This window comes from Nelumbo nucifera, chromosome 2, assembly GCF_055504915.1.
Source record: "Nelumbo nucifera cultivar China Antique chromosome 2, China Antique-T2T, whole genome shotgun sequence".
Taxonomy (NCBI): domain Eukaryota; kingdom Viridiplantae; phylum Streptophyta; class Magnoliopsida; order Proteales; family Nelumbonaceae; genus Nelumbo; species Nelumbo nucifera.
This window is the reverse complement of record NC_142650.1, coordinates 66076333-66098923: the sequence shown is the minus strand read 5'-3', so window position 1 is coordinate 66098923 and position 22591 is coordinate 66076333. Positions and strand designations below refer to the sequence as shown.

Below are 22591 nucleotides of genomic sequence, written 5' to 3'. Positions count from 1 at the left end.
ACATCATTGGCTGTAAATGGATATTTCATATCAAACATAATCCTAATGGCAGTGTTGGACAGCTTGATGTTATTACTACTTTCCTAAATGGTGATCTTCAAGAAACTATATACATGGCTCAACCTCCTATCTTCATAGATCCAGCTCATCCCCATCATGTTTTCAAGTTTCAAAAAGCATTGTATGGCCTCAAACAGGCTCCCCGTGCATGGTATCATCGACTCAGCTCATTTATTCTTCGTCTTGGCTTCAATATGTGTGCTGCCGATACCTCATTATTTGTTCGTCATACTACCATTGTTCTTGTCTTTGTGGGTTATCCACCCAATTACAAAGTATTTTAATGCCTTGACATTACCACTAGGAAAACTTTCATATCTCATCATGTTATGTTTAATGAGTTAGCTTTTCCATTTGCCCATGCTACATGTTCATCTCAAAGAACTAATTCTATCAATTCCTCCTTATTCTCTCTCATCCCTCCTTCAATTTTCCCCTCTGCTCTACCCATTGATATGGCAGATTCTAGCATGCCTTCCTCTCATGCCACCATTGCAGCACCATCTCCTTATTCTCCTCCAAATGAGGATATATCCAATGGCATTACTAATGTTCACCCCATGGAGATTAAATCAAAGCATGGAATTCGTAAGCCCCATATTCTACTTAATTAGTTTGGCTGCATCTCGTCAATTGTTTCTCTTAGGCAGTGAAACATGATCATTGCCATAATGCCATGGATGAAGAATTTAATGCACACAACCCAGATAGCACCGTTAAACGCTACAAAGCACATCTTGTAGAGAAAGGGTATGCCTATGGTGAAGGGATCAATTATAAAGAGACTTATAGTTCAGTTGTCAAACCTATCAATCTCACATCCCACAAGTGTCTTATGTTCTGGGTTTCTGTTTCATGGCGTGTTTCCTGCTTCTTCCCTGGTATTGCTTTCCTGATACTAACCACTCTCAATTTCCTTTTGTGGGGTACCTACAGCACAGGGCTCATTCCAATTTCTTTGTTCGTTATTCTCATTCTGCTCTGGTTCTGCATCTGAGTACCCCTTACTCTTGTGGGTGACTGAGTGGGTATTTTGGGGCCAAAGCACCTCACATTGAGTGTCCAGTTCAAACCAATCAGATCCCTCGGGAAATTCAATCTCAGAATTACCCATCTTGGCTATTAGTCCTAGAAGCTGGAACCCTCCCATTCGGCACCCTCTTCATTGAATTCTTCTTTATAATGTCTAGCATTTGGATGGGACGTGTTTTTGGTCCTTCTTGTTGTAGCCCGACGACGTGAAGAAGAGATGGAGGGACGTTCGGCCCCTAAAACGTTCCATCCAAATGGAGGGACGTTCGAAGCCCCTGTGAAGAAGACTAGATTGTTACTGTGCTCCGACAACATCCGGCGCCTACAGCGAGTACAAAGGCGACGAGATAGAGGGACGTGACGATGGCCAAAACTGAGACGGAGACCACCATCGCTGTCTCTCTCTCTGGATCGGCTTAGTGAGATGAACGGCGGGATCTGTTTATGTTGATGATGCCCTTGGTTTTCACTCGCTCCCTGCTTTTCTTCTTTTTCTGCAATTTTGCTTTTTCTTTTAGGAGGTGGGGGAGTGCTTCGAGTCCCAGGCCATCGGAGGATAAAGCCCTCATGGACTCTCGTAGAGGCAAGCTTTCAACAATGGCAAGCCCAACGATTTCCGCTCGTCTCGTCGTTGCTAAGTGCATTCGGTGGAGGAGAGAATAAACAGTAGTCGGTTCAACCAGTCAAATTATTAATAACGGATAAAACTTCCGTTAATTTGTAATTAACACATATTCGTCTCTCATTCGCGGGTGCACTCGGTCGGTGCACAGAATGCGAGCTCGGTTTCTTCAGCTAGCCGACGTGTTGCATTTTTGCGTCCTGTGCACCCACAGAACGCGGACTCATGCTAATGCAGTAATGCCTTGACTTCTTTGTCAACGTCTAAATACCTTGACCCAACAATAAAACACAAGAGTTTGAATTTGAAACTTTACATCGTGCGCGTTAGCGTGTAGGCGGAAGGCCCACGGCCCACCTACTACAATGCATCTTAATTTATTTTTCTTAAGAAATGCTAGCCCCACGACTAGCAAAACTATTAATTATAAACAGCTGATGTTATTAGTTATTACTCAAGCGTTTTATAGTAGGAATGGCACGGGGTAGGGCGGGTATGGGGAGCCATTCCCCATCTCCGTCTCCAAGAAAATTCCTACCCTATCTTCCTCCCCATCCTTACTCTCTGTAATTTTTTTATGATTTTAATTATTTTATTTTTATTTTTTATTACATTTAAAAAATTAAAATAAAATTTATCCATCTTATTAAAAAAATTTAAATATATTCAATCACATTTTAAAAATATTAATATACATACATACTTGCATACATATATAAGCAAGGGAATACTCCCTGTCCCACAAAAATTTTTCCATCCCAATAGGAGAAAATCATTCCCATCCCTGCCTCATTCAGGGTGGGAGGGGACTCCACAAAGATCGAACTTTATTTGCTATCAGGTTTATGATTCTACTTTATTGGTCAGTTATTTTTCGGATATCATATCTTTTTCATATTATAATCGAATCCTTTATACGCTGAACTTTGGTCTGCAACTAGCCAAATAAAACTTTTTCGACTTATCGAGGTGTTAGCATTCCTAATTTTTTGTTTTCTCCCACGCGATTAATTCTCAGCACATTTTTCTTTCCATTTTTTTATAGGATCAACTGAAGATTCATGGTAGCTTCAAGATTGGCCACCGCCCACCGGTGGCATTCACAAATTCTTAGTCCAATACATAAAAAAGGGCTAAGGGCTATAAGTTATCCCCTCTCGCTCCCTCTAAAGTCTAAACTCTAAACTCACCATTACAATTTACAATCCCATCTCTCTCTACCTCTCCGGGTGTTTAGGATGAAGATGATTTGGAAGGTTCTAATAGGCATTCTTGCAACAGCAGCAATCCTGCTTATCCTTTAGCAATCGTCATGGCAGTACTTGGCCCAGCAAAGCTCAAATACCGAGTGGTTAATGCATCGCTAATTGAATTCAATCTCACCACCGATAATATTGTTCGCTACAATCTGGCTCTCAACATGGCTTTCAGAAACCCAGACAAGAAACACAGTGTTTATTACGAGAGGATCTCCGTTGATGCTTACTACCGTGGAAAAAAGCTCGGTGGAGTGAGCATGGATCCTTTCTACCAGGGCAAGAAGAACACTTCCATGCTCAATCCAGTCTTTCAGGGCCAATCATGGGCGCTGCGTGATAGCTCCAAACTTGAGGATTTCAGGCGGGAGAAGAGCGCAGGCGTGTTTGAATTGCAGCTTAAGTTCCCACTTAAGATTATGCGCAAATTGGGATCGTTGAAGTTCGGGCCAATTACTCCAGAGGTCATTTGCAAATTAAGGCTTCCTCTGGCTTCTAATCGCAGCTTCGCCGGAGCGTTCGAAACTACAACATGTAAAGAAATGAATGACGATATTTATTGATGGTTTTTGCTACAAGGAAAGGAATAATTTATATACACTTGTCATGTAATTCTTTCAAGGGTAAAAGACTTAAACATATAACCTCGTTTTTTCAAGAGGACTATAACATGCCTTCTCACTTTTTTGCCCTTTATTTCTTTTCAAATTTTCAAAATGAACCAAACAAAAAACAATCTCCCGTGTTCAATACTATTTTTCTTGCTACATCAAAAGAGCAAGATCCTAGCAACTCACGAAAATATAGGGTTCAATCAAAATACAATTAAGAACCTTGTATAGGTTTTCCTACTGATGTAGGTGCTTTAGGCAGGCAAGTAGCACGGCAACACGCGGACGTGGTTGAGGGCGGTGTGCAGTGCGGAAACAATGGCATGACCACATGCGGCGACCTCGGATGGCCACGCTCCTAGGGCCAGATCGCATCCCGACCGTCTGCGCCCGTCTACCTCTAGGCGATTTCAAGTATAAATAGTAGTTAACCCCCCTCAAGGTAATCATTTGGAATCTAGGTTGGAAACCCACTACCCCAAGTTCTCTAGCTTCCTAGCAACCCCATCTAAGCTACTATACTCAGGCCTCGTCCCACCATTTTTGCCACACTCCTACTAACTTGACCATCGGAGTCCCTGCCTCAGGCATCGACCCAGGGCCTCTGACGTTCCCTTCCGTATAGGATGGACTCCACAAGTTCTCGACGACAGCAGACCTTGGACTCCACTAGTCCTCGGCCTCAACAGTTCCCGAACTCAACAAGTCCTCAGCCACAGTAGACCTCGGACTCCACTAGTCCTCGGCCTCACTAGCCCTCCAACTCCACACGTCCTTGGCCACAATAGACCTCGGGCTCCACTGGTCATCAGCCTCAGTAGCCCTCAAACTCTTCCATCTATCAGCTCGTCCGAGAAGCGAAGCTACAGAGTTGTCCTTAGCCCATTCTGAGCATCAACAATCGGTGTCGTCTGTGGGAACGACTGCTAAGAGTTCCCCTAATCCACGGCTAAGCTTCCAATGAAATGGCTAAAAACAACAGAAGTACCCATAATTTGTATTAAAGCAAGATTCTCTCACCTCACCTCAAACCCTTAGTGTATGCGTTCTTGCATTGATCAAGCCACCGGCCATAGCATACAACCTTCACCAAGGTTACACGCTTGGACTGGACATTAGTCCAAGGCACAACCTTCACCAAGCATACAGCCTTTGGTTGAACGACTAGCCGCGGCACACAACCTTAACCTGGGTTATACACCTGGATTGGACGTCGACCCAAGGCATATGACCGTCTAGAGGTCACACACCTGCTCGCCCTTTTTTTGCAAGGGATCTAAGAGACCTTGGTCGCAATTAAGGGGCCGGCCCTTGATATTGGCCTCATCCTTGGAAGACCCTACCACTGAGCTAGTACTTATCCAGGCTAAAGAGCCTAGGTTATACACCGGGATTGGACATCAACCCAAGGCATATGACCCTCTAGAGGTCACACACCTGCTCGCCCTTTTTTTGCAAGGGATCTAAGGGACCTTGGCTGTAATTAACGGGGCGGCCCTTGATACTAGCCTCATCCTTGGAAGACCCTCCTAGTGAGCAAGTACTTATTCGGGCTAAAGAGCTGGCATCGACCCTCCGCTTAGCACAAATCATGGCAGAACAAACATGCTGAAGGGAACAATGACACTTGACGCACACCCCTCCTCGCTAGAGATCTCACCCCCTCGGCTCAGGGCATCGTCACTTCGGACGGCGGCCACACCTCAGCAGCCCCCTCTTCCCGCCTCGGCTTGGCACATCATCATTTCGGATGGCGGCCACACCTCGGCACCCCTCCTCAATAGAGATCTCACCCCCTCGGCTCAGGGCATCATCACTTCGGACGGCGACCACACCTCAGTGGCCCCCTCTGACCACCTTGGCTCGGGGCATCGTCATTTCGGACAGCGGCCACACCTCGCCAGCCCCCTCTACCTGCCTCTTGACGGGCGCACACCCCTCCAAGCTAGAGATCTCACCTCCTCGACTCGAGGCATCGTCACTTCGAACAGTGGCCACACCTCGATGGCCCCCTCTGCCCACCTCAGCTCGGGGCATCCTCACTTCGAACAACAACTACACCTCAGCGGCCCCCTCTACTCTACTCTCGACAGATGCACGCCCCTCTTCACCAGAGATCTCATCACCTCAGCTCGGGGCATCCTCACTTCGAACAACAACCACACCTCTACCCGCCTCTCGACAGACGCACACCCCTCCTCACCAAAGATCTCATCACCTCGGCATAGGGCATCGTCACTTCGGACGGTGGCCACACCACGATGGCCCCCTCTGCCCACCTCTCGACGAACGTGCCCCTCCTCGACATAGGAAATCGTCACTTCAGATAGTGGCTACACCTCAGCGGCTACCTCTACCTCGGCTTGTGGTATCGTCACCTCGGACGGCAGCCACACCTCTGCCCACCTCTCAACGGGCACGCACCCCTCCTCACCAGACATCTCACTTCCTCAACTCAAGGCATCATCACTTCGAATGGAGGCCACACCTCGGCGGGCCCCTTTACCCACCTCTTGACAAACGCACGCCCCTCATTGCTAGAGATCTCACCTCCATGGCTCGGGGCATCGTCATTTTGGACGGCAGCCACATCTCGGAGGCCACACCTCCACGGCCTCCTCTACCCGCCTCGGCTTGGGGTATCATCACTTTGGACAGCGGCCACACCTCGGCAACCACCTCTGCCTGTCTCTCGACGAGCGAGCACCTCTCCTTGTCAGAGATCTCACCCCCTCAACTCAGGGCATTGTCACCTCAGACAATGGCCATACCTCGATGACCCCCTCTGCCCGCCTCTCGACAGACGCTCACCCCTCCTCGCCAAACACCTCACCTCCTCGGCTTAGGGTATCGTCACTTCGGATGGTGGGCACACCTCGGTGGCCCCCTTTGCCTGCCTCGGCTCGGGGCATCGTCACTTTAGATGGCGGCCAGCCGGCCACACCTTGGACGGTGACCACACCTTGGCGGCCCCCTTTGCCCACCTCCCGATAGGCGCGCTCTCCTTGCTAGAGATCTCAACCCCTTGGCTTAGGGCATCATCACTTTGGACGGTGGCCACACCTCGGCGTTCCCCTCGGCCTACCTCTCGATGGACGTGCGCCCCCCTCACCGGAGATCTCACCTCCTCGATTTGATGCATTGTCACAGACAGTGGCCACACCTCAGCGGCTCCCTCTGCCCACCTCTCGACGGACATGCACCCCTCCTCTCCAGAGATCTCACCTCCTCTGCTCGAGGCATCATCACTTCGGACAACATCTACTTGCTCATCGGATAGCATAGTAGCATAAGCCAAAGTCGACGTCTCCATGCTCCCAAGTCGGGTTATCCTCAACATCTCCAAAATCAAGGCCAACACCTCCACGCCCGAAGACCGCTCTCACCAGCTCAATCGTTGTTGAGGCCCTCGCCATAGAAGGTCACTCGACGCCTCCCAGCAAGGATGACACACTCTCTTCGACCGAAGCCAAGGTCCTCAGATAAGACCTCCACCGCGGCCTCGAGAGTGGGGGGCAAATGATTTAGGCACTTTAGGTAGGCCAGTAGCACGCCGACACACGAAGGGCGGTGCGCTGCATGGGACCAATGGCGCAACCACACGTGGCAACCTCGAATGGTCTTGCTCCCAAGGTCAGATCGCATCCCAACCGTCCCCGCCCATCTACCTCCAGGCAGTCTCAAGTATAAATGGGAGCAAACCTCCTCAAGGTAATCATTTGGAATCTCAGCTGGAAACCCACTACCCCAAGCTCTTTAGCCTCTTGGCGACCTCGTTTGAGCTACTATAGTCAAGTCCCATCCGCCCTCTTTGCCACACTCCTACTAACTTGACCGTCAGAGTCCCTGCATCGGGCATCGACCCGAGGCCTCTGACGTTCCCTTCCCTACAGGACGGACTCCACAGGTCCTCAGCCGCAGTAGACCTTGGACTCCACTGGTCCTCGGCCTTAGCAGTTCACAAACCCCACTGGTCCTCGGCCACAGCAGACCTCAGACTCCACTAGTCCTTGCCCTTGCCAGCCCTCGGACTCCATAGGTCCTCGACCATAGTAGACCTTAGACTCCATTGGTCCTCGGCCTCAGCATCCCTTGGACTCTTCCATCTGCCAGCTCGTCCGGAAAGCGAAGCTGCAGAGTTGTCCTCAGCTCATTCTAAGCATCAACACCTACCTTTCCCTACTTTTTTTTCTTCAAACCAAGCATAGCCTTACTGATTGGCAATCAAAGTGAAACTATTGTAGGTTCCCATCCCAAATCAATTGAACGTAAAGGCTGAGCCTTTGTCTCCTATACTATTTTCCTCTTTGTTCAACAACAATGAGCAAAGGTTTTTGTGATCTTCAATTCCTATGTATTCTTTGTTCTTGATTGTAGATTAAAATCATGATTAATACAACTCACCGGTTGAGGCAATCCAAGATGAAAGGGTGTTAATGGACCGGTATTGGACTGGACCATCTATTTTAAAATCAATTTGGACGGATTGGACGGACCAATAAGATATATTGGACTTGACCAATCCAATCCAAAATATTTATTTGATTGCATTGGACCTGGTCCGTACGTAATAAATTTACATTGAATTAGGTTGGATTAAGCTACTATCTAGTCCATTGATATAAAATAAGAATATAAATGTCAATGAACTGGGTTTGGGTTGAAACCAATCTAAATTAAAAAGAATTTAAACAGATTGGAAAGTCTAGACATTGAATTAGAGTGTTTCAAAATGGTCCAAAATATTCATTGAATTGGATTGGACCTGATTCATTTGTAATGAACTCACATTGGACTGGATCGGATTGGACCAAACCCAGTCCAATTGACACCCCTACCAATATGGTACTAAAGTTCTCTAATTCATACTTAATTTTTATTGTTGATGTAAAGATATTATTACTCTAATAATTTTGAGCTTGAGTTGTGTGATTCAAGGCAGATGATTTCACCCAAAAACTCTTTGAGTTATGAGGAGATACTTTGTTGCCATGTCTAATCTGAAAATAAGGTTTTAGATTTTCGAACAAGTCTCTTGAGATGTATAGTAGGTTAAAATAGAATTTTTCAATTTTTTTATGATGGAGATCAAGTCCAGTGGGGTCAACCCCGTATATTTAAATTTATTATAAAACTTTTGTATGTTCAAGTCAATTTCTGAAAACCTAAGGTATATTTAAAGGGAAAATCTATGTTTAAAGGGTATTTTAAATCTTTTACCTTTCTTTCAATTTGTTAATTTGCTATTTATTTTTCTGGTTATAAAGGATCTTCAATGCGAAATTTCAGTTAATCGCTTAGTTTTGAATTTAATGAAATTTTGATAAAATTGAGTTTGACTCTTGTAAGTTGTAAGGCCATGCCATTAAGTTCTCTTGGTGTTGATAGCAGCTGAGGCTGAACTGATACAATGCATTGGTTTCACTCTATGGATAAATGCTATCAACATCAAATATATAGAATCAGATAGTTGAACCGGTGAATTTGGTAATCTAATGGTCAATTTCCCAATAAGTTTTCGGGATCGAAGTTATTTTGACCAATTTATAAATTTAGTTAAGGTGCAGAATCTGTAACTATATATATATATATATATATATATATATATATTTATATTTACAATGAAGTGACAATATATTTACATCATATATTAACATTAATCTACTGAATGAATATTTACATAGGAGTTAACAATAAATATATTTACATATTAAATAAAGACAACCCACATGTGGTTGTCACTTCATTCAATATTTACATCGAAGAGAACCAACCTATTTTCTGATATATTTGCATATATTGAATCACTATCGACCTATCCACAAGTTGTATAAAGAATTCAGGTGGTGAATATACAATCTTTTTATGTTTCATTCAGTAATTTATGAAATCATTATATACTCCATTCATCATCACAGATAATGGATCCAAATACGACAAATTTAGTAATTTAGAGACACTTCATTATCTAAAAATAACATGATAAATCTAAATTCTATCATATATTGTCCTAGAACATGAGCAATCTTGTTAATAAAACTTTAAACATGCACTAAAAACTACCACTGACTTTAACATCATTGATAAACCAAACACAAGAAAAACCACTAAAAACTAGTTCCCTCCAACTAAATATTCTTCCTCTTCGGGTGCATTCATTTCCCACAACTCCGATTTCAAATCGTAAATGTACATTTCTAACTTTGAGCACTTATGCATATAGTACTACAACTCTTCATAGTTTACATCATCTATTTTCATGTTGAAGTATTCAACTATTTTTTTCACTGCCTTCTTAGCAGCATCTTATTCCGTCTCCTTTTTAGAAGTAGATCCCTTTCCATAAAATTTCAGATTGTTATAAGAATAGAAGCCTTGAAATCCTTGCCCACATCTTCAACTAAGAATATGAGACGGGACATGTGCAATTTGGAGCAGAACTCATTAAGTACGTTCTTAAATGAGATATTCATCGGGTTTAGTATTTCTATTTGTGTGCTAAATGAAAAATAAAAAAAAAAAAAAAGGTGAGGCTAAGAAAATTAATTATTTAACACTATTCTAGTTATATTAATATATCAAAACCGTGTAGTAGAGACAATCCTAAATCTTTGAATAACATAACGATACAGTATTCAAATGATATGATTAAGAAGGTTTTATTGGAAGTTAAAATAAACTCCAAGAGATAATAAATATGGGAATTAAAATTTTTAGTACCATAAACATTGCAATAGCATGAAAATACCCTCTCATTAAGATTTGTATCCTCTCCAAAACAAATCATCTCAACTTTTCAATTATTATGGTTTTTTATCCAATTATTGGATGATATGTCCCAAGATCTAATTTCCATCCTCTCTATATAACTAATGAACTAAAATGGGCCTATGCACATGAACCAATTTATTAATGTACATTAATTAATACCAAAATTATTAATGTATTGTGTTTTTATATCATGGTTCCTGACCGCTATTCCCATGAACCAAACTGGGCCTGAATATTGCCAGGTGTGCAAACGGGTTGCTCTCCTTAGATTTGATTAATAAATCTAAATGCTGTAACACTTAAAATAAATTACAATACATTGAATAGAAAATGGAACCTGCTGTTTTCAATTTGCTTGATAAATCTAAATGTTGTAATTACATGAACAACTGACAATAATGAAAACTAAGGACATTAATAGTAAACATTACCATTATAGATTCCCCAGTTGCTCTCGTCAAGTTGCTCTCCTCCGGTTGCTCTCCTATTCGAATAATCAATCCTCCTATTGCTTTCCTCTTTGAAAAAAGACTCCTCTGGTTGCTCTGTTGGAGTTATGCGTACTCCAAGGGAATCACAACATCCATTTATATAGATTTCCAAATGTAACCAAACTCCCCAATCGTGACTGAAGAACCTTCGAGGTTATGGGAATAAAAACCTTCTTTCGTTGGAGTTAGTGGGAAGTGATTTCATGCAAAAGCATAAGTGGATTAGATATAGGGTGGAGTGAGAGATAAATTCATGCAAATACTGATTAGATTTAGGGCAAAGTGGGAGATGAAATCCTAAAAAATGCAAAAGTTGATTAGATTTAAGGCGAAGTGGAAAATGAATTCGTAGAAGTCGATTAGATTCTAAGTCTTCTTTCTCAAATGAAACATAGTAGTGGGAGACTTTGTGGGAAATAAGGTCTTCTTTCTCAGTTCTGAGAGAGAAACCGATTGGAAAAGTTCGATCCAAGGCATATAGTCGACCAGTTTCGACTCCATGTATGTGCATTTGCACGTGTCAGTTTCTAAACGATTATAAGTGAGCAGTTTTTTGAACGATTATAAGTGGGTGGTTTATGAAGTGAGAGTGAAGGATGCATATGTCCTGTTTGTGCCCACTATATGCTTAGATAAGAGGGTAGAAAATGTCTTGTGAAAATTCGAGAATATATATATCATATGAATTACAGGTAGGCCAGGGTGAAAATGATCACCCCTTGGAGGAGATAGACAATGCCTAAAGACATTCGTGTGAACAGTAGATCCAAGCTCCCTAAATTATTCATCTTTCTTTTTTATTGAATTTTTAAAAAGGGAAAAATTTTCGATTAGTACTCTGTACTTTGGGCCTAGTGCCACTTTGGTCCCCAAACTTTCAAAGCGTGTCAACCCAGTATTTTCCATTAACCAATCCGGACATGACCCCAACTTTCTTGAATAGATGAGGCAAGGATTTGGGATTGTTCATTTTTTATCAACATTTGGATGGTTGATAAAGAGAATTAAATGACACTTGAAGGGTATTTGTCCCTTTTTAAATGCCATTTAACGGGGTTAATAGGTGGTTAATGGCAGTTCAAAGACCAAAGTGGCACCAAGGATTTAAATATCGATATGATACGTCCGATACGAGGCGTATTGTATCAGTATCGGATTAGGGCAATACAAGATACATTACGAATAGAAACATATCTTGTAAATCACACGTATCGGACCACTACGAGTGTGTATCGGCCCGTATCGCATTATATCTTTTGATGCGCACCGATAAAAATTGATACACAACGTCTTTGATTAAAAAGGCAAATGCTGCTAATAGCAAGATCTCAACTCGGAATTTAAACTCTCTATCAAACAACTTGGCCATGCCTGCATTATGATATTTAACGAAATAACACATTTTTTGTTAATATCTATCCAAATAAATAATCAGTATTTATGTTTAACAACCCCAATGAAAAATTAAAATAAATAATATTTAAAATTAGTATTTTATAAATAAATGGAATAGATAATCTTATCAATTCTATACTTACATCAAAACGAGTACCCAAAAAAATATATTTACATCAAAAGATGATTTTAATCTCAAAAATTTATACAAGTAAAATATTAATATTGGAATAATTACCTTACAACTTAAAATTTATAAATTTGCACATGATATATCTTACAAATTTTATAATATTAATTAATATTTTAATTTTCATTAAATGAAAACATATTTATTCCTTTGATGCTTCCGTTCTTTGTTGTGATTTTGTGGGGGCCTCGGAGTTGTTCATGCTCATGCCAAGTGATTATTGCTTTATGCCCAAACAAGTTGTACCCAAGTCACTTTTTCAGTTTATTTCAAGCTCATAATCAAATCACAAATGTGGCCACTAAGGCTGCATTTGGTTTGAAGGAAAGGAAGGGAAACCTATACAAGTTTTGTACAAGTTTCTTGTTTCTTCTTTCAAACCAAATACAGCCTAATCGTAAAGACCTTAGGCTTCGCTTCTATCATGGTTGGTGCTTTATTTCACTCCTACCTCTTGGTTTTCACACTTAAACTTAAATCCTAATTAAGCCCTAAACCATAATCTTAAACTCTAAAACAACTCAGAACCTTAAACCATAAATCCTAATCCCGAACCTTAAAATTAAGGTATAAAATGTATTTAATGGAGGGCATATCCTCCAACCAAGTAGAAACCAAATATTTTCCAAAACCCTTAGCTTTCGCCTCGGCAATGTGTATGATTGTTGTGCCCATTTTAGTTTCATCATTTGAGAGGGATGTCAGATAGAGTCATGAGAAAAAAGTCGTATCCATGTGATTTTTGTGCTGATAAACATAAAGCAAACAAGCTTACTTGAAGGTGTTAAACTCGCTTAAATCCAAAGCTCCACCAACTACGATGCATTCGTTGATATTGGTTACACGTTAAACATTAAAGTACACTTTGTGAAAAGTGAAATAATAAAAATGGATGTATCCATTTTATTTTCGACTTTCAACTACCGTGCATTCATTATAATTGGTTGCAGTTAAGAATTTAGATCTGCGCCCCACAAGGGAACACCCCATAACGTCTTACAGCACATCCCCACCGTGTATTGAGAACACCTCTCAATGATGACATCATCATTTTTGGTACATCATCGGGAAATGTTCTCAGTACATGGCGGGGATGTTCTGTGGGACGTTATGGGGCGCAGATGTGAACTCCCAATCCAAATCTCTACCAATCATGTTAAAATCTACTTATTTTTCATTAGTTTACTTTTCAAAAAATATGTTTTCATGTTTGACATGCTTAACAATGTATACATACCATCAGAAGCGGGATCTGTTCCTCACAAACGGGCGCCTCACAGGCACATCCACTGTGCATTGGGAGCACCTCCCATGAATAATAACCAATAAGTGTGGGAGATGTTCCCAATGCATGGTAGGATGTGCGTGTGAGGCGCCAGGTGTGAGGAGCAGATCCGGTCTCGTACCATCATGTTCGACCAATGATGCCTTTTGCTACACTATGGACACTATGCAACAGATTCACCATAGATTTGCCTTAAATTTAACTATATTATATCTGTAAATTGCCGCATATTGTTATTTCAAATTAGCTTTGTATATAAATACAATTCAATTCATTCAATCCTAGACACAAGAAGTTAAAAATCATCAACTCGTGTGCGTTCATAACACAAATAGAAATAATTGTACTATTCCACCCCTCCCAAGACCCAGAAAAATGCCACAAAACCAGGACTAATATTGGGTATTGGCCCTTAGACAGCTCTTGATAGTCCTTTGATCTGAGAAGTGGGAATGGAGGAAGGACCTATCTTCAAATTAGTGCATTGCATCCATTACAAGTTTACTTTCACTATTATTTTTGAAAGATGAGAAGACAAACTAACGAAAGAAAAGTATAATTACAAACTTAGTGAGAAACATCACTCGTCCATGTCTCATTGACACATGATAAAACAGTTACAGACTTGGATCCTTTCCAAATCCCATCATAACATGAGTTGCTAGCATTGATCCCCTGCGGGTCATTTCTAAAACTCGACCAACTAATGGAAGTTTAACAGTGTCTCTGTTCCAAAGTGGTTTCTTGTCCCACCTGTACACATGTCAGAGAATTTGGTTTTACATTTCTCACAGATGCAGTTCAATACAGAAATAATTAAAACAGAGATTTCAATCGGAGAAGTAAAGAAGGATAACAACTGAAATCTGGTTTTGATGAAATCACGAAATCCAAATCTGGTTTTGTGGTTTACATAACTATCCCAACAATAAGGCAGTAAATGAGATTGCATCTTGGGGTTCTCCACTCTTTTCAGCAAAGTCTTGTCCCACTCCCAACTACATGGGTCTACTGCATCTTAGGGTTCTACTTTAAATAAAAGAATTGCATTCAATCTTGAAGGACATTTTCTTTTCTTTATCCAATTAAGGCTAAATAAACTACTTAAGAAAGAGCATTCTAAGGCAATATACATACCAATCTTCATGGCGGACCACTTTCCCTTCTTCGATACGTAGCTTGATTAGTGAAATCACATCTAAGTCCTTCCCCAAGAACTTGTAATGTTGTTTGTTGTCAATTAGTACCTAAAGGTTCAATACAAAGGTTGGAAGTAATAAATGAAGTGCTGAAGGAAAACAAATGGAAAGAACAGCGTAGACATTAATAATTCCTATGGTATCTGGCTATCTGCTATTGAGAAATCTTACCTCTCCTTTCCCAGGTGCAACTACGTTTTCTTCTATGCTATAATCCACAATTTTTGATTCACTGAAGACCTGAAAGGGAAGATGAGAAATCAGAGTTTTGTTTACCTGTACGAGGAAATCAATGGAACATTATAGTAGTATTAAGGTTTATGGTACAGGTTGATCATAAGAATCCAAATAGCTACAGGAACTACCCATGGCTGCAGATGGGTAAGTACCACAAATGTGAGCAATCAACTCCTACAATCATAGGAAAAGTTCCATTTATTGTCCATCTTATGATCATGGGAGTTTGATTGACAAGACAAGAAGCAAAGCCCTGTCTTTCAAACCAAGACAAGCCCGAAGCAATCATAGGAGTTGGACTGGAAAGGCAGGTAATCACTATAATGCAAACCAAGAAAATTTGTTCTAAATGATTAAGCTAAATAGAGAGGAGGGGGAAGGTATCAGAGTAGGAATCATCACGAAAACAACTTGAAAAGGTATTCTGAACAAAATCAAAGCATAAAGAGGTTATATGGTGAAGTCCACACAACCTTTGAAACGGAATAGAATGCAGATTTGATCTGGTTCACCCTGTGAGCAATGTAAGTTTCAAGTCAAACCCATAGGCAAAACAGCCATCTTAGAGTCAAGGAAGAAATATTCACCTGGAAATGCTACTACATTTGAATATTAATCTATAGATTTCAAAGAGATGACATGTAAAGATGGATTTTGTTGTAGAACATAGTCATAGCCAAAAATGGCCTAGATGCATAAACTATTACATTGGAGGAGCATGACCTATCCTAAAATAGATTATTCTACCTATTAATACCCAAGAAAATCAACAAAGGAGCACGTTTGACCAGATGCCAACGATCATTAGATCAAGTAGGTTTGTAGCCTACAGCTCCTGTGCAAGGTTCAAAGTATCCATACACCTCTCTGTATCGGCAGAGGTGTATGGGAACTTTAACTGATGCACCTTCTTTTTAGTTTTTTTTTTTTAATTTCAGTTTTAAGTTTAATTTTATATATTATTTAATAAAAACGGAGTTCCTGAAAACACCTGTAAACAGGTGTATCTGCACTCAAAGATACGATAGATATGCCCTGTATGGGCCCTTGCTCCTGGGTAATACCCATCAAATATTTGTTCCTCTGTCCTGATGTACAGACTATTTACATACAATTTTGCATTCTGTTTCGTAACTCCTGGACCTTATTTTGTTAGAGAAAGAATCGCATGGACATACCCATGGGCACACATAAGTGGGTCCTCGAAAGTTGCATTTGGAGCATAGATTTCAAAGTCCCGGGGTGTTGCAGAAGATCCATATCTAAAAGAGTGAGGATAGAAGTCACAAAAACCATGAACAGAAACAGGGATTAATCTCCATGAGCATTTACAGAAGCCAGACATCAAATAAAAATCCCTTGTATATCAGCACCATGTAATGAATTTACTGTGTCAACCTCCTATATCAGAGCTAATACCATGGAGTTGAGATTTCATGGCTAGTCATGAATTCGTAATAGAAATATACTAGAAATCAAATACAGGCTAAATTCTAAATGAGTCAATAATAGAAACCCTAGAAATGTAGCAGTTGCAACCTTGAATAACCTGCCCATGAAAATATAACTACTTCAAAGTTCAAATTACAGAGACAAACAAGTATGAGCACACTCGGACGAGTCATAACGAATCAAACTGTTTAAACTTGGTGGGTTCTTGTAGCTAGTACTGGGCTTGTTTTGCCGAGACTGAAGTGGCTTCTGATGAATTTTATTGAACAACAGAAGCCGTTTCTGAGGCTGGTGGGTCAGGTGAAGAATTTAAGCTCTTGAAGTTGTAGAAAGACTTACAAGTTGAGAATGTGAGGGATTATGTGACCTGAAAGCCGTTTTGAATCCTTAGAGTCGGTTGACTCCTTCTGGTTCTGTTCTCTGAGTTGATCCATCTCCACTTTACCTTCAGAACCAATTTATCGGACATCAAAAAAAAAAACTTGAGCGAAAGGCTAAATTGAGGGTTTATAAGAAAAAACCTTGATTCTTTCGGTATGAAGAAAGCATTCCTGAAGAAAATGAGCAGAAAGTAAGAAGAAAGACTTAATGGGCATATATCATTTACCTGGTGCGAGTTCAGGCATGGATGAATCAAGCTTGTAAAGAAAGAGACGAGGCACTGAAGACCGAAGCTGAAACTGCAACGTCGAAGGTACCAGAATGATGGTTGAGAGACGGGTTCGTGGCAAAAGCATGACCATTCGACCCCCTGCAACGACCTTCCTCGTGGCCTTCTTGAGTTTTGGCTGAGAGAGACCAAGAGGAACCAACTGGGTAACTGCCGAAAGCGGGTTTAGAACTTGAACTATAAATTTTGAGATCATTTGATGCTTAATAAGTCGATTAGAGCAATCAACGGGTCGGGTCTTGTTTCAGGGCCACAGGGGGACCGGACAGTTGAACTTGATTTAGCTTTTAATTACCAGCATGTTGCCCGACCAAGAAAAGCCAATATATGAACTTCATTGTTTCATGCTCATGCAAGGCTTTGAAAATCGTATCTGAGATGGAAACGTTTTGGCCATTGGTTCTTAAGTCAAACGGGCTGAGCATCTGCTTCAAATGAACAGCCCGTTCTAAAAAATAGAAAATTAAAACTCTCGGGTCAATCGGTCCGGTCCATTTTTCAAAACTATGGTTTCATGAATCCTTAACATAACAGAAAAGAACAGGAGAGAAGTGAATCAAATCAGGTCCAAAGATATCCTTATCAAACTCTTTCAGTCTTTTTTGGCCAAGACCACAGTCGAAGAAAACAAAAATATTGAAGAAAAACACACACGCATACAAATGACACGTTATCTGTTCCTAGGGGATAGAAAACCACGGCTGCTGGGTGAGAGTTCAGATTGTCTGTCCCTATGGGGGAACCGGATCTAGTAGGTACAATAAACTAACCACCTTAAATGAATACTTGACAAATATTTTGACAACTGTCAAAAGTAGGTATTAATGTTTTCATGGCCACAGATCTACTAACAAAAATCAGTTTGATATTGACAAAAAAAGAGAGCAGATGTCTGATATGTTCTTGTAAGGCCTGGGCATTTCCGTTCATGTTTGCTCTGGTTCCTTTTAGAGAAGAGAGGCTTGCTTTAGCATCTGAGAGGAGGGCCACTGTGGTAATGTTCTGCTGAAGAAGATATCTTAGCCCTCTTGCAATTGCCCACATTTCCGCTACTGTTGAGGAAGCGGCCAGACATGGTTGTCCTTCTGCAAAAAAGGTGATTTATAGTATGAGAAACAAAATAAAATCATGTAGAGGCATCCATAGTGTTTGGATCCCAGGATCCATCAACCAATATAATATCTTCATGCACATCAAGAAGATTAATTACGTTCAGCTCCTGACCTGGGGTTTGCTGTTCAAGGGGATCAGCATATTGCAACTTGTAGTACTGGTTGGCTCTTCTAAGAACAGTCAATGGGGTCGGTTTGTTGTTTGTGAAGATTGCTACATTTCTAGTATCCCACATTGCTCGGATGATAGAAATGATGTATGCCTGATAGTGTTTGCAGTCTTCTTGCCTGATGGTGTCTTTGTTGTAGGTTAACCACCATGTCAGAATGTCTCTTGATTTTGATTGCAAGAAGGCTTCTAGTTTTAGGCCTATTTGGGCTTGCAGCCAGACCGCCCGTGCAAATGGACATTGAAGGAAGAGATGATTCTATGTCTCCGGTTCGTTGCCACAAAAGGCGCAGCTTGTGTCGTTGCTTCTAAGAGTTCCCCAGGTTTTGGTTTTGACAGCTTCATGGAGGAATTTCCAGATGAACAGTTGGCATCTGTGCGGGGCTTTGTTGGTCCAGATTTTTGACCATTTGATTCCGCCTATTTCCTCCCTTCTGTCATTTTGTAGGAGGACAGAGTAGGCCAATTTAATTGTAAAGGAACCGTTGTTGGAAGCCATCCAAAGGAGATGGTCCTGCGAAGTTGAGCCATTGATGTGAATGCTAAGGATATATTATCTCTGGCTTGAATCAGATTTGTAGTTTTCCAACTAGCAAGGACCCGTGCAATTCACGGGAAAAATCTAAAAGATTTAATAAATTTATTTTTCATTTAATGTTGATTTATAAAAAAAATAATTGTTAATTGAATATGAATAAATATTTTTAATAAATTTAGTTTTATTAATAATTTTTAGTAATTTTAATAACATATTCTTTTATTATTTTTAGATGAAATTTTGATTACTTTTAAAATAAATAAAAATAATTATAAAAGCTAATATGTTTATTAATTCCACTAATAATTAACAATTATATAAGAATGACAGCGGGGTTGATTCAGGGCAGGGCACCCCACCCCCACCCCCACCCCGTCCCCAGTGTCATGCGAATTCAGGGCAAGGTAACCACTCCTCAATGTCGAGCGAGTTCAGGGGCAAAGCACCACACTCCTCATCAACGATGGAGAATCCTCGAATTTCCCTACCCCGTCCCTAGTATTGAGCAGGTTCAAGTAGAGGTGTAAATTGGGTTGTGCTGGGTCGGCACGACATGACCCACATGTGGCCTGTACAGAGTGCAAGTTGTGTCGTGTTGGCCCACGAGGTGTCCCGGGCCATTCCTCCCTCCTATAGGATAATTTGGGGGGTTGGTTCAGCACGGCCCATGGCTCGAGCCCGTGCCATGCTGTGGGTCAAGCTGGTCCATGGGCCAAGCCATGCCGCACCCCAAGCCAATCTCAAGGCAAGGCACCCACTCCCCATCCACGGTTTTTAAAATTGGACCGGATAGGGAACGGATGACCTCTAACAAAAAAAATAAAAAAAGATAGAAAAACAAAAAAGGCCAAAAACGGTTGTTTGGGTTGACGTTTCGCCCGCCCAGGTCAGTGGTTCGCTAACCAAATAAACGGTTTTTGGACAAAAAGAGGTTTTGAGGAGAAACAATGTTTGGTTCCCAATTTTATGGTCTAACCATCTGGTTTGATCTAGATTTGAAAACACTGTCCCTGTCAACTCAATATTCAATTTGATAATAGAAATGATCAAAATGATATATTGAGTATCAACCACATAGTAAATTTCTAAAAGTACACTAAATTGTCTGTAATATTCAAAAATGTAGTTTTATGAAAATTTTGAAAATTTATTGTACTCGTGTAATTTCGGAAATTTATTCAAATTTATTTAAATTTATATTAAATAATTTATTTTCCTTTTAAATGGTTTACTTACAGAATTATACTAATGTATCTTATAATTTCTAATATAAACTAACCAATAATTTCCTTTTTCCAATATTATACTAATTTATCTTAATAATTTGTGTAATTATTTGTTCAAATTATAGTTTTTCATTTCCCATAGTCATTTATCTTTAATAATTTTCAATGAAAATTACATAATTTTTCAATGATTTTCCAAAATCTATCAAAGGTAATAAATTTCCAAAATATTCTAATAATTTTCAGTAATTATTTAATGCATTTTAAATGAACTTTCAAATACTTTATATATTTTAATTTCAAAAATATTATTTTATGAAAATATAGTTTTATGAAAATTTTTGAAAAATTTATTACATTTGTGTAACTATGGGGATTTATTAAAATTTTTTAATTGTTATTAAATATATATTTTTATTTGGTAGTTTACTAACAAAATTACACTAATTTATCTTTTATTTTTTTATATAAATTAATTAATAGTTTCATTTTCTAACATTATAATATTGTGTTCCCCCATTTGTATTTGGTTATTAATTATAATAATAACAATAATTAAAAATTTATACTTTTTGATAATTGTTAAATATAATTCTCAATTTTATAGGAATTAGTTAAAGAGTTTTCAATTTCTATAAAATGTTGTTATTGAGTTAATTAATAACAATATTTATTAATTTTTTGGTCATTTACTAAGTGTATTTATTAACTTTTGGTAATAACACTATTTAATACTCATTGAATATGGGTGGGATTAAATATTAACCATATTTAACTATTTATTAATTAATATGAATATTTTAAATGAGGGAGAGTGGATATAGATTGGGGGATACATTTTAGGAATTCATTTGGGAGTGGGGCAACATGATACTTTCCTATTAGTTTAAATGAGATATCTTATGAGAGAGATTATAGGAATATTTTTAGGTAGTTGGGTGACATGACTTAATGGGAGTGGTGGGAAGGGGAGAGGAGAGAAAGTCAAAGAGAATGCAAGGTGGGGATAATGGAGGAAGGAGAGGCATGTTGACGGGGACCATGCTTTGTTAAGAGAAAGTTAAACAATAGAAATACATAAGAGTATATAATTGTTTTATATTTGAGCTATGGGTCATGCCGAACCGTAGGTCGTGGGCCGGCCGAACCAACCCCCAAATTATCCTAGAAGAGGGAGGCACGGCCCGAGACACCTAACGAGCCAGCACGACATGACTCGCACTTTGTGCGGGCCACATGTGGGTCAAGTCGTGTCGTGCCAACCCAGCACGACCCAATTTACACCTTTACTTGAACTCGCCCAATACTGGGGACAAGGCAGGGAAATTCGAGGATTCTCTATCCTTGATGACGAGTGTGGTGCCTTGCCCCTGAACTTGCACGACATTAAGGAGTGGTTACCTTGCCCTGAACCCGCGTAACATTGGGGATGGGGCGGGAATGGGGTGCCTTACCTTGAATCCACCCTTTTGTCATTCCTATATAATTGTTAATTATTAGTGGAATTAATAAAGATGTTAGCTTTTATAATTATTTATATTTATTTTAAAAGTAATCAAAATTTCATTTAAAAATAATAAAAGAATAAAAATTATTAAAATTACTACAAATTATTAATAAAACTAAATTTATTAAAAAATATTTATTCATATTCAATTAACAATTATTATTTTTTATAAATCAACATTAAATGAAAAATAAAATTAATAAATCTTTCAGATTTTTCCCATGCATTGCACGGGTACTAGTAATTGTTTTATATTTGAAATTTTTAACAAACAATCCGATCAAACTCAACCTGAGTTAGTCGATTTTCTAGTATTTCAGATCGGCTTTGGTTTAATAAATTTATATTAATATTTTATATTTTAAATTTAATTTTTTTAATACGGGAAAGTAGGAAAATTCCCCTATTTGTTAGTCTAAAATATTTTATATCATAGATTTAATTTTTGTAATTTACTTTTTAATAATATCATTGTAATAATATCGATTTGGGTCTAAACCTAAAATATAATTAAATTTAAAGTTAGTCTAAAATATTTTATATCATAGATTTAATTTTTGTAATTTATTTTTTAATAATATCATTGTAATTTATGAAATTTAAAGTTAACTTTTTAAGTTTAAATGTTTTGAACAAACAAGCTAAACCTAAAATAGACCCAAATCGATACAACCTGAGTTGTTGGGTTTTCGCTAATGGTAAATCAGTTTCGAGTGACAAACTGTGGACTTGACCAGATCGATTTGGTTGGCGAAACAGCCTGCAACT

The 22591-nt window shown here is 39.6% G+C and overlaps 1 protein-coding gene and 1 pseudogene across 3 annotated transcripts; one reads left to right on the top strand and one right to left on the bottom strand.

Annotated features, from left to right (window-relative positions):
• The first annotated feature begins 2781 nt into the window (after positions 1-2781).
• LOC104601374 (NDR1/HIN1-like protein 10 pseudogene) lies at positions 2782-3657 on the top strand (annotated as a pseudogene).
• Positions 3658-13949: 10292 nt separating this feature from the next.
• Positions 13950-17480, bottom strand: LOC104601373 (Nuclear transport factor 2 (NTF2) family protein). 3 transcript variants are annotated; one of them, XM_010264671.3, is made up of 7 exons: positions 17209-17480; positions 16941-17046; positions 16328-16411; positions 15623-15662; positions 15084-15152; positions 14851-14960; positions 13950-14466 (listed from the first exon to the last, which is right to left on the bottom strand). In XM_010264671.3, the coding sequence occupies exons 1-7, from the start codon at positions 17465-17467 to the stop codon at positions 14331-14333; spliced, it is 804 nt and encodes a 267-aa protein (XP_010262973.1). In that variant the 5' UTR covers positions 17468-17480; the 3' UTR covers positions 13950-14330. The 3 variants fall into 3 exon arrangements, with proteins under 3 accessions (XP_010262973.1, XP_019053972.1, XP_088755567.1); XM_019198427.2 differs by having other exon boundaries at positions 17123-17259; XM_088899441.1 differs by lacking the exon at positions 16328-16411.
• Positions 17481-22591: the final 5111 nt, after the last annotated feature.

Excerpts from the sequence above, each read along its gene's own strand:
- LOC104601373 (XM_010264671.3), bottom strand. The coding sequence starts at position 17,467 with ATGATCTCAAAATTTATAGTTCAAGTTCTAAACCCGCTTTCGGCAGTT. Across the intron at positions 17,047-17,208 it reads CATGCCTGAACTCGCACCAG|GTAAAGTGGAGATGGATCAA; the intron begins GTAAATGATATA and ends TTGGTTCTGAAG. Across the intron at positions 15,153-15,622 it reads CATTCTATTCCGTTTCAAAG|GTCTTCAGTGAATCAAAAAT; the intron begins GTTGTGTGGACT and ends CTTCCCTTTCAG.